The 15,205-nt window shown below is 33.9% G+C and overlaps 1 protein-coding gene across 1 annotated transcript; it reads left to right on the top strand.

Moving 5' to 3' along the window:
- Nucleotides 1–412: 412 nt before the first annotated feature.
- On the top strand, nucleotides 413–7,487 carry LOC129445229 (B-cell receptor CD22). The gene is made up of 9 exons (XM_073860118.1): nucleotides 413–489; nucleotides 746–1,090; nucleotides 1,168–1,419; nucleotides 2,108–2,362; nucleotides 2,447–2,710; nucleotides 3,475–3,571; nucleotides 3,671–3,716; nucleotides 3,814–3,891; nucleotides 6,595–7,487. The coding sequence occupies exons 1-9, from the start codon at nucleotides 426–428 to the stop codon at nucleotides 6,604–6,606; spliced, it is 1,413 nt and encodes a 470-aa protein (XP_073716219.1). The 5' UTR covers nucleotides 413–425; the 3' UTR covers nucleotides 6,607–7,487.
- Nucleotides 7,488–15,205: the final 7,718 nt, after the last annotated feature.

Below are 15,205 nucleotides of genomic sequence, written 5' to 3'. Positions count from 1 at the left end.
GAATATCTTCAGGAAAACCTGATCATTCAGTTTTAAGATGTTTTAGAACTGTGACGTACTTCCTTGTTGCTGAAGGAGAAAAAAACTGTTAACCACAGAGTCAGTTTAAAACCAATGTCCTAATATAGTCCAGCATTCAGTTCCTGAAGATCACACAGACTTTTAACACGGTAAGACAAGTCTACATAAATTTAATTGCTGTCTCTTTCTGCAGATGAAGTTTAGAATTTAACATGAAAACATTATACAGAAACTTCTGTTTATATAAACAAGTTAAATTTACATAAACTGATAAAGTAATGATGATGAGTTAATCTGATAAAAGATAAACTATACAGTAGTGTATAAGATTTTTGTAGAGGGAAGAGCGTGCAGTATACTGTTGAGGTCATGGTTATTTCTGTATTATACAGATATAGTGTTTGATGATGATGATGTCATTCAGAATGGCTCCTCCTCTTCCTCTGATATTTCTGCTCATTGTTCAAGGTAATTATTACATGTAATTCTCTCTGGGGACTTTTATAAATTGTGTCATTGTTTTTCTTTAAATATCATTATTTGATGGTGCAGTTACTTTGTGCCTGATGTTGTCTTGTTCCACTTTCATACTTGATTCTGTTTATTTTTTCACACCCTCCATTATTATGACAAACTTCACATGAGCTGTTGCTTTATTTAGAAGTTTATCATGCATTTGTGTTAAAGGAGCCTTTGAAACAAATTAATGAATTGTGTGTTTCAGGAGTTTATAGTGCTGATGATGAGTGGGGTGTGAATTACAGCTCTCCATCCATCTGTGCACTAAAGGGTTCAACAGTGATAATAAACTGCACTTATAAATACCCTACTGGACATCAGATCACGAAAGTGTTCTGGACTAAGATTAACAGTCCTGATCCTCCAGATCTGTCTGAGGACTCTGAATACAGTCAGAGGATTCAGTATCTGGGAGATAAACATCAGGACTGCACCATGAGACTGACTGATGTGAGACAGACAGATTCACACGAATACTATTTCAGATTCATCACTTATAATCTTGATGGGAAATGGATTGGAAAACCTGCAGTGACTCTTGATATCACAGGTAAGTGAATTACTCTCTGATGATAATAATGTGTGTTGAATGACATGAAGATATCTGTATGTGTGTTGTGTTGTCAGATCTTCAGGTGGAGTCTTCAGGTGAGAGAGTGACAGAGGGACATTCAGTGACTCTTACATGTAAAAGCAGATGCAGTCTGACTGACAGATCAACATTCATCTGGTTTAAAAACACACAGTCATTAAGTGAGAGAACAGACAGAAACAATCAACTCATCCTGCAGTCAGTAAGAAGAGAGGATGCAGGCAACTATAGCTGTGCTGTACAGGGACACAAACTCACATCACCTCATCAATATCTCAATGTCATCTGTAAGTTCATATTTATATGAATACTCCACTTTCTTAAATAATCCCAATAATTTACTCACCCCATGTCATCCAAAATGTTTATGTCTAGAAGAAAATAAGTTTTTTTAGGAAAACATTTCAGGATTTTTCTCAATTTAATAGACTTTATTGGACCTTAACAGTTTACAGTTTAAATGCAGTTTAAAATTGCAGTTTCAACACAGCTTCAAAGACGTCTAGATGATTCCAAATAAGGCATAAGGGTCTTATCTAGTAAAACGATTTTCATTTTCTGCAAGAAAATGGCTTATAAATATGCACTTTTAAACCACAACTTTTCGTCTTGCACCAGCTTTTACATATAAAGTCATCAAATCGAAAGGTCAGGCATGTAGTATGCGAAACTATCGCTCCAGTGTTTACAAGTATGGAAAAAATGAACGGTCCGAGGTTGTTGTATGTGGAATGATACTAATTAATGTCTTTGTGTCCGTTTATTGTTTATAATGGTCTGCAAGTGTGCGTTTCATGTAACGTGTGACCTTTCAACATGCTTACGTAATGACATGTGGGAGAGTAAATTATCAGGATTTTTTTTTTGAAAATGGAGAAATCCTTTACCTATTTAATGCTTTTTATAGTAGCTACTTCATAAGGTCAGATGCTCAAATGTTAAGCAGGACCATAATCTTATAATCTATTTCATTAGATGCTCCAGATAAACCTGTAATCTCTATCAATCCATCTGGTGAAATAATGGAGGGTGATTCAGTGACTCTGACCTGCAGCAGTGATGCAAATCCACCTGTTCACAACTACAGCTGGTTTAAGGAGAATGAAACTGTTGCATCTGGCCAAACCTACATCATATCAAAGATCAGATCAGATCACAGTGGAGAATACAAGTGCAAGTCAATCAATGAACTTGGAAAAAAAATTTCAGCAGTGACATTAAATGTCTTGTGTGAGTTAAAATTGTTACAGTAATTTTTATTACACAAACTTGATATTCGTATTTTTTTAAAAGAATGTTATCTCTTCCTTTCAGATCCTCCAAAGAACGTGACAGCATCCATCAGTGGATCTGGTGAAATAATGGAGGGTGATTCAGTGACTCTGACCTGCAGCAGTGAATCAAATCCACCTGTTCACACCTACAGCTGGTTTAAAGAGAATGAAACATCATCTGTTGGATCTGGACAGACGTACAGCATCACTAACATTAACTCCAGTCACAGTGGATGGTTTTACTGTGAGGCTCAGAATAAATATGGATCTCAGAGATCTGATGCTGTATCAGTCAATGTTAAAGGTATGACAGACCGAGTCATTCTTTAAATAATGATTTTATTAAATTATTTCAATGCTCCAATACAACATATTCATGCTAGACAGTGAGAGAAAAACTGCCCAATCTCACAGCAAGATGTGTTATAGTCACAAAATATTTGATTAATTTATTTGTGTTATTCATGCCATTTGAGCACTGCCTTCTTTTCGTGTCACTCGAATAGTTTTTCATGTCTGTGGCACTTTTTTATCATGTCATTTTATATATTTTTTTCAATGCTTTTTTTCTATTTTTAAATCATCGTCGCATGGGGTTCGGGTTAAATTTGGGGTTTATATTAGGATGTAATTTTATGCATTGGTTTCTAAATGTTTTTCTTCCACTTTTGAAACTTTTCTCGCTTGGAGTTGGGGTTAGAGTCAGGGTTAGGATGTCACAGAAAGTGATTCTAACCCCAACCTTAATCAACATTGGTAAAAAATAGGCCACCAATGAGAAAACAAAATGTAAAATGACACGATAAAGGAAGTTGTGCCACAGACACGAAAAACTATTTAAAGAAATGTGTGCTGAGTGACACGAAAAAGACATTTGTGCTCCAGTGGCTGTCAATGACACAGATTAATGAATCAAATATTTCGTAATTATAACAAAATGAGATGCCTTGAGATTGGGTTGGAGAAAAATTATGATGCTGTCACTTTAAATGTCTTTCACAAGTTTCGCCACGCTTGACACTTCAGAGATTGCATTGCTTAATGACTCATTTTCTTTTTTCTTTTCAGTTGCCAGTTGTGTCTCTTTCTCTGTAGCTTTTGGAGTTGGGCTTTGTGTTGGAGTTTGTGGAACATTAGCTACTGTAATTGTTGGGATGTATATTTGGTAAGAAATGTGTATAAAGTCCCTTTTACACCAAGAAAAATAACTTCATCAACTAACAAACAAACCAACAATCTTATGTTCCTTGTTTTCTATTGACAGCAAAAGAAAGAGTTTGAGAAGAAAAACCTCTAAACATAAACCTGAGGTGAGATGCAGATGACAACTTTTTAAACAAATGCTAGAAGCTTAAAATGCCCATCAGTTGTTTGGTGTTGTAAGATCTTCTCTTTGTTTCATTACAGAATGATGATGCCAGTAATAACACATACACAGCCCTTGAACTGAAGAGCAGATCATCTGATCTTTATGATACACTTACAGTAAGTTATTTGTTTTATTAAAGAATTGTATCAGACAGCATTTTTAACACCTTTCAATATAGGCTTCCAAAGCAACAGCTACTGATGCTGTGTCTCTCCCATTTGCTAATTTGAGCTGGCCAGTTCCCAGCTAGCAGAAAAAAGTTCTAAGAACGGTCTCAAGGTTCCCAAAAACGTTCTGCCAACATTAAAAGTGTCCAATTTTCTTTAAGTTCTAAGAACCTTTCTGGGTTGTTTGAACATTAGAGGAATGTTACATTTTAGCATTTTTAAACGTTATGACAATGTCATGTTTTAATGTTCACACAATGTTTAAAACAACAACTGTTTATTATATTGACTTGTTTAATTGTTATGTAAATGATCCAATCCAATCCAACTTTATTTATAGAGCACAGTTTAAACAAACCTCAAGGTTACCAAAGTGCTTTACAATTAAGAAATAAAACTAAAGTAAAAAGACCAAATAAAAGTAAAATGACAATAAAAAACTAGAACACCAAATAAATAAAATAACACCAACAATGACAACGAAGACCACAATAGCTTTCATTGTGCAGGGAATGCCAGGGAATAAAGATATGTTTTTAAACGAGATTTAAAAGTGTGGAGAGTAGGGGCAGCTTTAATGTGGGGTGGTAGCTCATTCCACAATTTGGGAGCAACTGCTGTGAAAGAGCGACCACCTCTGGTCTTCAATCTAGTCCTGGGCACGATCAGTCGAAGCTGATCCCCAGACCTCAGTGACCTTGACGGGGTATAACTATGAAGAAGCTCAGAAATATACTGAGGTGCCAACCCTCCAAAATGAGAGAAACATTGCGTTTTATTATTTAATAAAACATTATTTCTGAATGTTCAGTAAATATATTGCTGTAGAAAACTCAATTCACTTATTAGGTTTAGATGTTGATGTTTTGTTTCATTTTAAGTCACCCTTATTGTGATTAGTGTTTGTTTTAGTTGGTATCTTGACACTTGACTTTTTGCTTGCTATTTTTTTCCTGGTTGTGTTAACTTTGTGTTAATACACCACATTTGTTATAAACATGTAAAGTTAATAGTGTAACTCTGTGGTTGTTGGTACATAATGGTAAAGATCATCAGTAATTTATTAATCAGAAGTTTGTTTTCTGTCAATAATGTATATGAGATCCAGCTCTTTCACAGCAGTTTGTCATTAAGGAGTTTTAGAAACTTTGGACATATAATTTCTGCTGTGCAATTGGGACGCAGAAACATCAAGAATCAGACTATGAATCTCAACCATGTTGACAAATAAAATTGTTTAAAAATCCTTATTTATCCATGCTGCAGTGCATGTTGGGAATCCTGAATGAGATTTGTAATTTGTTAATACCCAGCATGCATTGCAGCATGAAGTTTTTCATTTAAGAAAATAAACTTTTGATTTGTAAATTAATTAGGTGATCTTTACCATTATGTACCAATCACCACAGAATAACACTATTAACTTCTCATAACAAATGTGGTGTATTAACAAAAAGTTAACACAACCAGGAAAAAAATATCAAGCAAAAAGTCAAGGGTCAAGAGTCCAACTAAAACAAAGACTAATCACAATAATGGTGACTATAAATGGAACAAAACATCAACATCTAAACCTAATAAGTGTATTGTGTTTCTACAGCAATATATTTACTGAACATTCAGAAATAATGTTTTATAAAATAATAAAATGCAATGTTTCTCTATCATTTACAGAACAATTAAACAAGTCAATATAATAAACAGTTGTTGTTTTAAACATTGTGTGAACATTAAACCATGACATAGTCATAACGTTTAAAAATGGTAAAATATAACATTCCTCTAATGTTCAGACAACACAAAAACGTTCCTAGAACTTAAAGAAAACTGGACACTTTTTATGTTGGCAAAACGTTTTTGGGAACCTTGGGAAGACTTTCAGGGAACTTTCTTAGAACTTTTTTCTGCTAGCTGGGTCTATTCAAGTGACAGAAGACTGTTAATATTTCAACTTGGTGCCTGGTGACTTTTCTTCCGACCCTGCAAGCGAGCCTATGATTGCCCTTTATGGGCCACCTTAGGGCTAGTCTAAGGTCCCCGCACAGGTTTGCTCATTGGCAAAACGTTGGCCTCTTAACGCTGGCCCTGCACAGGCATCCCTCACTTAGCCCCCAGGAAGCCCTCATACAGCAAAATACCAAGAGTTAAATGAACACTTCTGGATGTATATATTGTCCCCAGTGTTAAAAAGTAACACTGAAGCAGAATTAAAAGCTCTGTTATCATTTTTCTCACCATGTCTGTCTGAAACCTATCTGAATCTTACTTGTAGAGTCATTTTCTTACTTTAGGTTTAGATTTTGTTTCATTTAAAGTTTAAATCTCTTTATATCATAAAGATACAGGCAGGCTTGTATTTTGATATCATGCAAGACGCACATAAGTTTACATGACGTGCCAGACACATATTTTGAAATGACGAGACACACACATGACAACCTTCACATCGTGCAGTTACCGGCCGCTGTTGCCACTTAGATGCATTACAGTTAAAACACTCAGTAAAGAAACCATATGATACTAAAACAAATACAGTATATAAATGTAATATGAATCTCCCATATTCCCTCACATAAGGAACAAAAACACACTTGTTTAGTTTTATTCATTGAAATGTTTTGATATTCCACCTTTGTCTTAATGTTTCTGCAGCCCAACAGATAGATGCTGAAGTAAGAGGAGGAGAACAAAGAAACACATTACATCTCTGATTGACAGAAATCATAACAAATAAGGCATCAAAATGTATACTATCTAATCATGATGCAATATTCATTAATTCAAGTCAAAATCTTGATATCTGAAATATAAAACAGGAGCACAATACCCAGTTAGCAAGCAACCATGAAACAATGTTTAAAAAAAGAATAATTTGTCATTGTTAATCCCATTGAATCAATAACACATTTGCACTCTCCATTAATGTTGAAAAAAATTTAATTGTTGCTTACTGGGTAGCATATGTAATTTTCAGCAAAGGGACACAAACTCATATTTGCTTTGAAAGTTTCACATTTTATTATTATATTACAAAATTTTCCTTTACAGCTAATAAGTCATTAAAATAGAACCGAATAAAAAAATCAGTTTAAAGAAAATTGTTTGTTAACCTTAAGATCGTTTTTATTCTTTTTATCTTTTTTAACTTGCTAAGCTTCTTGGCTAGATCGGATACAGCTTTAGCAAAAATCTTGCAAAATCTTAGATTCAGGGTTAGGTATGGGTTAATAATTAGGATGAAAACAGCACTCATCCAGTGCTAGCTTGAGCAGTCATTTTAAACCACCAGCAGAGGTCACAAGACTCTGACAAAGTCTCTGTTTGTGTGAAAAACATCATAAATCAGATTAAAGAAGCTTTTAAACAAAAAGCAAATGCAGCAAAGAAAGCAAATGTTCAGTTATAGTTTTATTTATTTAAAAACATGTTTTTAAGATCAATTTAAAAGGTATTTTTGTTGAATAAGTTTAAACAATGCAAACATTCAAAACTATAAATGTTTATTGTAAATGAGAATAAATATATAATGACATCTCTACTTGTGTTTTTATTTACTTCATTAATACATGGTCAATAAATGAGTTGAATTAATGAAGTTTATCAGGGCACATTTCTACCTGTACCTTTCTGTCGGTCTGTAGTTAATAGGCTAAAACATTTTCTTAGCCAATCAACAATCATGGGTTCATCACATATACTGATAAATGCCTTGAATGCATTGTCACTTGGGATTTAAAGTGTTTACCAAATGCATGAATGTAAATGTTCTGTCAGTCAACTAAAACCTTTTCTTAATGCCATCTGCAAAGCTCTGCATAAATTTTCCAGGGTTTTTGAACATCTTCTTGGTTCCCGATGAAACTGTTTTGTGAAAATCATCACTTGCAGCTTTGAAACTATCTGCAGGTTTGCTGAGTTTATCACTTGCAGCTTGGATAGTTTTTGCAGTTCCGTTCAGCACATCCACCGGAGCATCTGCCACGGCTTTAGCCACATCCACCGCGCCCTCCATCATATCTGAACCCACGTTGCCTATTTTCTTCAAGAAATCCATGTGTTCTCACTTTGATTTATTTGAATTATCCTCTTCCTGTTTTAAGAAAATGCATGCATTAATAAATTAAAAATGTGCATTAATATTTTGCAACGTTTTAGAAATGTGAATCTGATCAAATTAAAGCAAAATAATTTCAGTTAAAGGGTTGGTGTTAACTTTGTTTTCTCTTTGTTTTATAAGATATAATAAAAGTCTTACTTTTACCAGATACCCAATTGAAATCCGTTGAGCTAGATGAATTTCTTTTTTTTTTTTTTTGCCTGTAATGTTAATGAAATTCTGTTAGTGCGAGTTTAAATATCATTTAAAATGACATATTCTTATCAAATGCAAATACATATCAAGGTATCAAGTATAGCACCTTTTGAAAGCAGCCAGTGACAGCTTTTGTATTTTCTTCTGAAAGTGTATGAAGCTATTGAAGTTTCAAGAGAATACTGTAAAAATTAGCTGTAATTATGCAGCTGGTTGCCAGTAACTTGTTGTAGAAGATAAAGACTGAAAATGTTTCACAAACATTAAACAAACTGTTGCCAGTAAATGACATAAATGTAAAATCTACAGTCATTTTTCTACAAAAAAAAAAACAGTGTAGGTTTGGCTTTGAAAGAAACTAACTTCTTATGGACTTTACCTCTAGCAAGAGTTTCTTTAGCTCAAAGCATTATTTAAACAAATGAAATTATGTCAATACTCACCTGTGAGCAAATGTGATGATGGTGTTAGTAAGACCAGCAATGGTGATTGTTTCAGCATATGTGTCTTTATATAGTCACAGGATGAACTGATATGAAACTGAGAAATTCAAGATAATATAACATGTGATCCTCAGATAGTATAGCGATTTACTGCTATACTGCTCAGATAGTTTAGCAATTTACACTTTTAGAGTCTATGACATAAAACAATTAATAGTAGTAAAAACTGAACGTTGGCATTTGTGCAAGTCTACACTAAAAAAAAATGTCACAAAAAACACTCAAAATATAGAAGCTCTGATGATATCGGATCGGTTTAGTTCGATCAGATGAAGTCATAGTAATCAGTTTTTGGGAATCATGTTAATGGAGCCAATAAGATATCACCCGCATATGTTTGACTTCCATGGGAGAGCTTGTGTGGCTGGAGAGAGGGGGGTCATGAAACAACAACTTTGGCATGATTTTGAAAACAAGATAATGTTTGCTTTCCAACTAATGCTAACTGAATCATGCTGAAATCAAGACTGGGTTTCACAGTGGGTACAGTAGTACTATTGTCAGCAAAGAGTCCCACATTTTTGCTTTTTGTATGATTTGCTTTTGCCCCAGTGATGTTAGGGTTAGGGCTGTGGTTTCAACATTGTTTTCATATGAATTCATACAAAATAGCCAAATCGTAAATTAAGTACGAATTCTCATGCGTGATACAAAGTGCATACGCTGTAACAAGACAATATGTATGAAATAAAAATACATTCTTGGTTTCTCTTAAGGTATACTTTTTTTAATCTGGAAATACTGAAAAATTATTCTTTATAATTTTTTTAGTAATACAGAGGTGTTATATTTCTGAAATTCTATCATCACCCGGGCAGTTATTATTTACAAAGTGATAGACTAAACAAGTTCCCTCAACATAGAGAATAGTGAGAAACTGGATTTGTAACAAGATCAGATATGATGCACACTAGATATGAACTTCTTGTCAAAAATGGTTCTTAGATAAAACTTGCCAATATTAAACAATTCCTGTAAGTCAGAAAAGCATTTCTGGAGAAAGGGAGTAAGGAGAATTTAAATCCGGAAAAGTTTTATGGCCAGACGTGCTTGCACGAACAAGAAATTTTCTTTGGCAGAACAGCATAACAATAAAATTAAAGATGAAAATATAAGAGACAAATGTATACAGAATATGTGTATATATAAACATAGAGGAGGCTAGAAGAGGCAAATCTTTGTGCTACTGTTTGTGGACTGAGAGCAAATAGGCAAACCATTTAAAATAATCATTTTTAATTACTTAATTTTTATGTATGGTTTATTTTTGTTTTTGTAAATTTCTGGGTTTTTTTCTGTTTTGTAAATGAGGAAAAGTCATGTCACTCTCAGGTTAAATATGGTGTACTGCATGGATCGGTTTTTGGCCCTTTTATTTTCTAATTATATCTGTTACCTCTAGGAGACATTATCAGGAAACATAACATCAGTTTTTATTGTTATGCAGATGATTCCCAGCTTTACATCTCACACCCTAGCGAAACCAACCAGTTTCATCAGTAACTAGATGGCTAATAACTTCCTTATGCTAAACTCCAATAAGACAGAGATACTCATTATTGAACCAAATTGCTCCAAACTAAATAAGTCCAATAATAATTTGTCCATAGATGGTTGCTTTCGATATAGACACATCTCCAACGTCTTCCATCTTAGAAATATCTCAAAAATACGACATTCAGAGGCAGATGCAGAAAAGCTTATCCACGCTTTTTTAGGACCTCAAGAATTGACTATTGTAACTTTTTTGTCGGGGGGTGTCACTCATCATGAAATTGTAATGTACGATTTTTTTAAGGAATATTGTGGTATTTTTATAAATGAGTTTCATTATCCCTGCAAAAAATTACTTTGCTAATTTCGTATTTTTGTCTTGTTTTCAGCAGAAATTTCTAAAAAATCTTAAATCAATATGTATTTTCTTAAAGAGCAAAATGACCTAAGAAAATAAGTCTAGTTTGTAGACAAAAAAATACAATTTAAGTAAATTTGTGCTTGAAACAAGCAAAAAATATCTGTCAATGGTGAGAAAATTTTGCTTGAATTAAGTGTTTAAGAAAAAAGACATAGAATGCTAGAACTTTTTTCTAACTTCCCATGTTTTTGCAATGATTTTGAAGTAACCAAACCAAGTCAGTTCATTTTAATATTCAAGAAACTGAATATCTATGTTGCTAAAAAGTTTGCTTTGCAATAAAGTTAAGTATGGTTTATGAGTCAAGTTTTATTCCACTGTTTGACTATAAATGAATTTAAGTAGCAACAGCCTTGACAGAAGAAGAATTTGAATGAATCCTCTCATTTTTGTGTTGGTGAAGCTCTAAAGTTTCTTTGTGAAATAATGGAAGATGTGAGACAGGTCATGTTTGTTATATTCACACAGAAATGAATGTGCGAGATGCATTGAATTCTGGCTTTGATATTGAAGGACGCTGATAGACAACTGTGATACACATTGTATTGAACAAAGCTCACCTTCCTCCAAGCCACACACTCACAAAAGTGTTTTCATCTCCAAAGCCTCTCACATAATTATATGAAACTAATGAATAGTCCTGCATTAAAGGGCTGAACTATGATCAGATTTTAGTTCAGATCCGTTCAACAGACTCATCTGTGGAGCGCTGAATTAAACGTTTCAGATTTATAGGAAGAGAAAATTGATCATTAAAGATAATGAGGACATGGTCAATATCAGATCTGTGAGTGCATTTGAGCCATTTCATTAAACAGACAGACTGTAATTACAGTCTTGAGGACTGACACGGATGAATACTGAATCATTCGAGCATTTCATTTACAACACATATGAATGCATTAGTCCAGTGGTTTCCAAACATGGGGGGGTGAGCCAGGGTGTCACAGTTTCCTGACATTTTATAAAATTCATTAAATTATCATAAATTCTGTGTAATTAAACCTCAGAAAAATACAGCACTACATTTTATTATTTGATATGTTTTGTTTAATTCAAATTCTCCGTTTGAGGGTTTTTTTCTTTGGAGAGAACTCAAGGGATGCACCTTACACAGGGAAAGGGGGTAAAAAGTCTGTCTGTCTGTCTGTCTGTCTGTCTAAATAACCCATAACGATATAAACTTTGATTAGTAAAATAACTAGGTGATGTTCTTTACCAATATGTATCAATCACCACAGAACTACACTTATAACTTCACATTCATAATAAATGTGGTGTATTAACACAACGTTAACACAACTAGAGATAAAACTAGCATGCAAAGCCAAGGGTCAAGAGTCCAACTAAAACAAACACTAATCACAATAATGGTGACTTAAAATGAAACAAAACATCAACATTTAAACCTAATAAGTGAATTTTGTTTTCTACAGCAATATATTTACTGAACATTCAGAAATAATGTTTTATAAAATAATAAAATGCAATGTTTCCCTATCATTTACATAACAATTAAACAAATCAATATAATAAACAGTTGTTGTTTTAAACATTGTGTGAACATTAAAACATGACATTGTCATAACGTTTAAAAATGGTAAAATGTAACATTCCTCTAACGTTCAGACAACACAGAAACGTTCTTAGAACGTCAAGAAAACTGGACACTTTTAAGTTGGCAGAATGGTTTTGGGAATGTTGGGAACTTTCAGGGAACGTTCTTAGAACTTTTTTCTGTTAGCTGGGTGACTGACTTAATGACTGACTGAATGTTTAATTGTTTGTCTGTCTGTATACAAAAAAAATTATATTTGCATAAAAATGTATTTATTTAATACAAATTTTCATATGCTAACTAAAAGTTGCCCTTTTATTTTTTTTGTAAACTAGCCAGATTTTCTCCATTGATTTGTTGTTGTTTTTATTTTGATCAGAAGCATGACCCACATGTTTCTTATGAGATTTACACAATAACAGCCAATATGTATGACGAACATACTGTTTGTGCAGTCATAGACAGACACCACAATCGTATACACCATCTCATGCCTTTCATCGCTTCTTTTCTCTTTTCCACAGTACTTGATTGGAGCTTTTCTCCAGCTGGTCCTTGCGTGCCAGTCCTTGCTCCTCCTCCTTAGCTTTCCATCTTTTCCTTCAAACACCTGTCTATCTCTCATCTGTACTTACGCAGCCGGCTCTTTGCGTGACATGAGGACATCACAGTGACTTTTGCTTTTTCTATAAAGGTCTGGCATTCTAAAGGTCTAGTCACAATGATTTACCATGAATATATCATAACTTCTAATAAATTACATATAATTACAATAATTGATTCAAAAATCAGTTTGATGTAAGTGGGGATAGCATTGTTTTCATTTAGTTTTAATAATAACAAAAATAGTAAATCTACCCACATTAGCTGTTTGATTTACTACGGGTAAAGTGTCCGTTTTTCTTTTTGGGAGATCATACCTCTTTAAACTCAGTGCTTAACAAATCCACACAAGCACAGATGAAGGTGTCATTTTGTCAAACAGGTGTAAATAATACTGACCTTTGCAGACAGTGCCTTGTTGGCAGAGAAGACACTCAGGTACACAAACTAGATTTGTTCATTATCTGAAGTATGCTCGGTATGTTTGTTCTTGTATAACTCAATCTCAGCTTGCAAGGTCTTGATGTGGTTGTCAGGGCATTGCTATGTGGTTGCTAAGATGTTCTCAGTTGTTTTATGTGGTGATTGGTTACTGGTAGGAGTGAAAAGAGGCCGTCTCCGGTATATGTGATGCTCAAGGTTACAGCTTTCCTCCTCATGGCAAATTCGCATTGAGTTTAATGTTTCCTCTCTTACATCTATAAAGTACCACTTTGTGACAGAGAGAAAAGGAAGATGACACTCGTGTTCTGTGTAACGTGTGAAGGACGCAACTTTTCAACACATGTGTCATGCAAAGTTATGTTGTCATGCCAACTCAGCATTGCCACAAAAATCCACCTTTAGTGCCATTGGCATCTGAAAATGTTGTATTTCTAATGCTGTTGTCATAGTTTTGTTTAGGGGTTTGAACAAATTTTTAACACTAAAGATTTATCATATACAGTACAAAGGTAAATGATACATACATAGCATTTTTTTAAAGTGGATGATGTTGGATCATTCAACAAATGAAACAACCAGACCTGTTCTGAAGGAGTCAATGTAAAAGACGTATTTCATCGACAGTTGTTATGCACTGCCAGAAAGGAAATATAGCTATAAAATAAAGCTATATACAAATCAAACTCGTACTGTATTGCATGTGAGAGAGAGATGGATCTGTGTGTATGGATAGGGTTAGAAGGTAAAATTTCACACTGTTTGTTTGAGTTCATGTTGTCTGATACAGGCTCTGTTAATGTGATGATGTTTCCTCTTGCATTACGCTGTCACAGCAGATGCACTCAATGTTTTAATGAGTGTAGAGATCAGACAATAATTACTGAGCGTTAGATGTGCTGTGCACAGTACAACACAATCTATTACTGCACAAGATGAACACTCTTCATATGCATACAATTACCCGGACCTGCTAAATGCATCCTAGAAATAAAAATATTTAGAAATATTTGCTTATTTCTTTTTTGCACTAAGCATGCAGCTAACTTTTATTATGGCCAGAGTTATTTGATTTTCTGTTGCACATTTTGGCATATGTAGCAGATTTTGTATGCATACTGCAGAAATAGTATTAATATATGAGTGGGTGTACATACCCAGGGTCTACAAAAACATCAGGGTCAAGTTTAGAAAGTAAACACACACACGCATGAGTGTTCATCATTATGGGTCAGTGTTTCATATTTGTCATTTTGAATAGGTGCGATAATTAATTCCAGCCTCTAAACAACGAACATTCATCTCCTCTCACCTTATTCAATTGCCTAAATGTCAACCAGCACTCAAATAAATACCAAATTCACATTCACACACAATAACCCTAACCAAAACAAATAGAGCACAGTGTGTTTCTGTATGCATGTGTGTTTATCTGTTTGTATCTGTGTGTATACACTGTACTGCAGTACACTAAAATAATTTGAGCTTTAACCATAATTTACTGTTGGCTAATTTAAATGACAACAGACACTAACTTTAAATAAAATTGTTTAGATAGATATAGACCAGCTTAGAGATTTTGTGTTGTTATTATTTAACTCTCAAGCACTGGAGATTTGGTTTGGGAGATACAGTGTTTTATTTTATTTTATTTTTTCAGTATTTTACAGTGTTTTTATAAAGTTCTTGGAAATGAAATTCATTGCTTATAGTGTATTTGACCAATTACTAAATATATGAGGCCCTTAAATTTATAAGAAATGTGCTTTTATTGGGCATCTGATTCATGGATTGCAAAGGTCATTGGTGATACTTTTTCGAGGAACTGGTGTATTTTGGATGAAAGTGTCTGGGAGGTGAATAAATGAGGTGTTGAATTGAAGGTTTACATGCACTGTCTCTTCTCTCTTTCATTTCCACCTTCATACTGC

This window comes from Misgurnus anguillicaudatus, chromosome 3 (genome assembly GCF_027580225.2).
Source record: "Misgurnus anguillicaudatus chromosome 3, ASM2758022v2, whole genome shotgun sequence".
NCBI classification, from domain to species: domain Eukaryota; kingdom Metazoa; phylum Chordata; class Actinopteri; order Cypriniformes; family Cobitidae; genus Misgurnus; species Misgurnus anguillicaudatus.
Note: the sequence above shows the minus strand (reverse complement) of the source record. Positions and strands in the feature narration are given on the sequence as shown.

Coding starts and splice junctions, on each gene's coding strand:
- LOC129445229 (XM_073860118.1), top strand. CDS start 426: ATGATGATGATGTCATTCAGAATGGCTCCTCCTCTTCCTCTGATATTT. Junction 2,711..3,474: donor TGTATCAGTCAATGTTAAAG/GTATGACAGACC, acceptor TTTTCTTTTCAG/TTGCCAGTTGTGTCTCTTTC. Junction 3,572..3,670: donor ATTGTTGGGATGTATATTTG/GTAAGAAATGTG, acceptor TTCTATTGACAG/CAAAAGAAAGAGTTTGAGAA.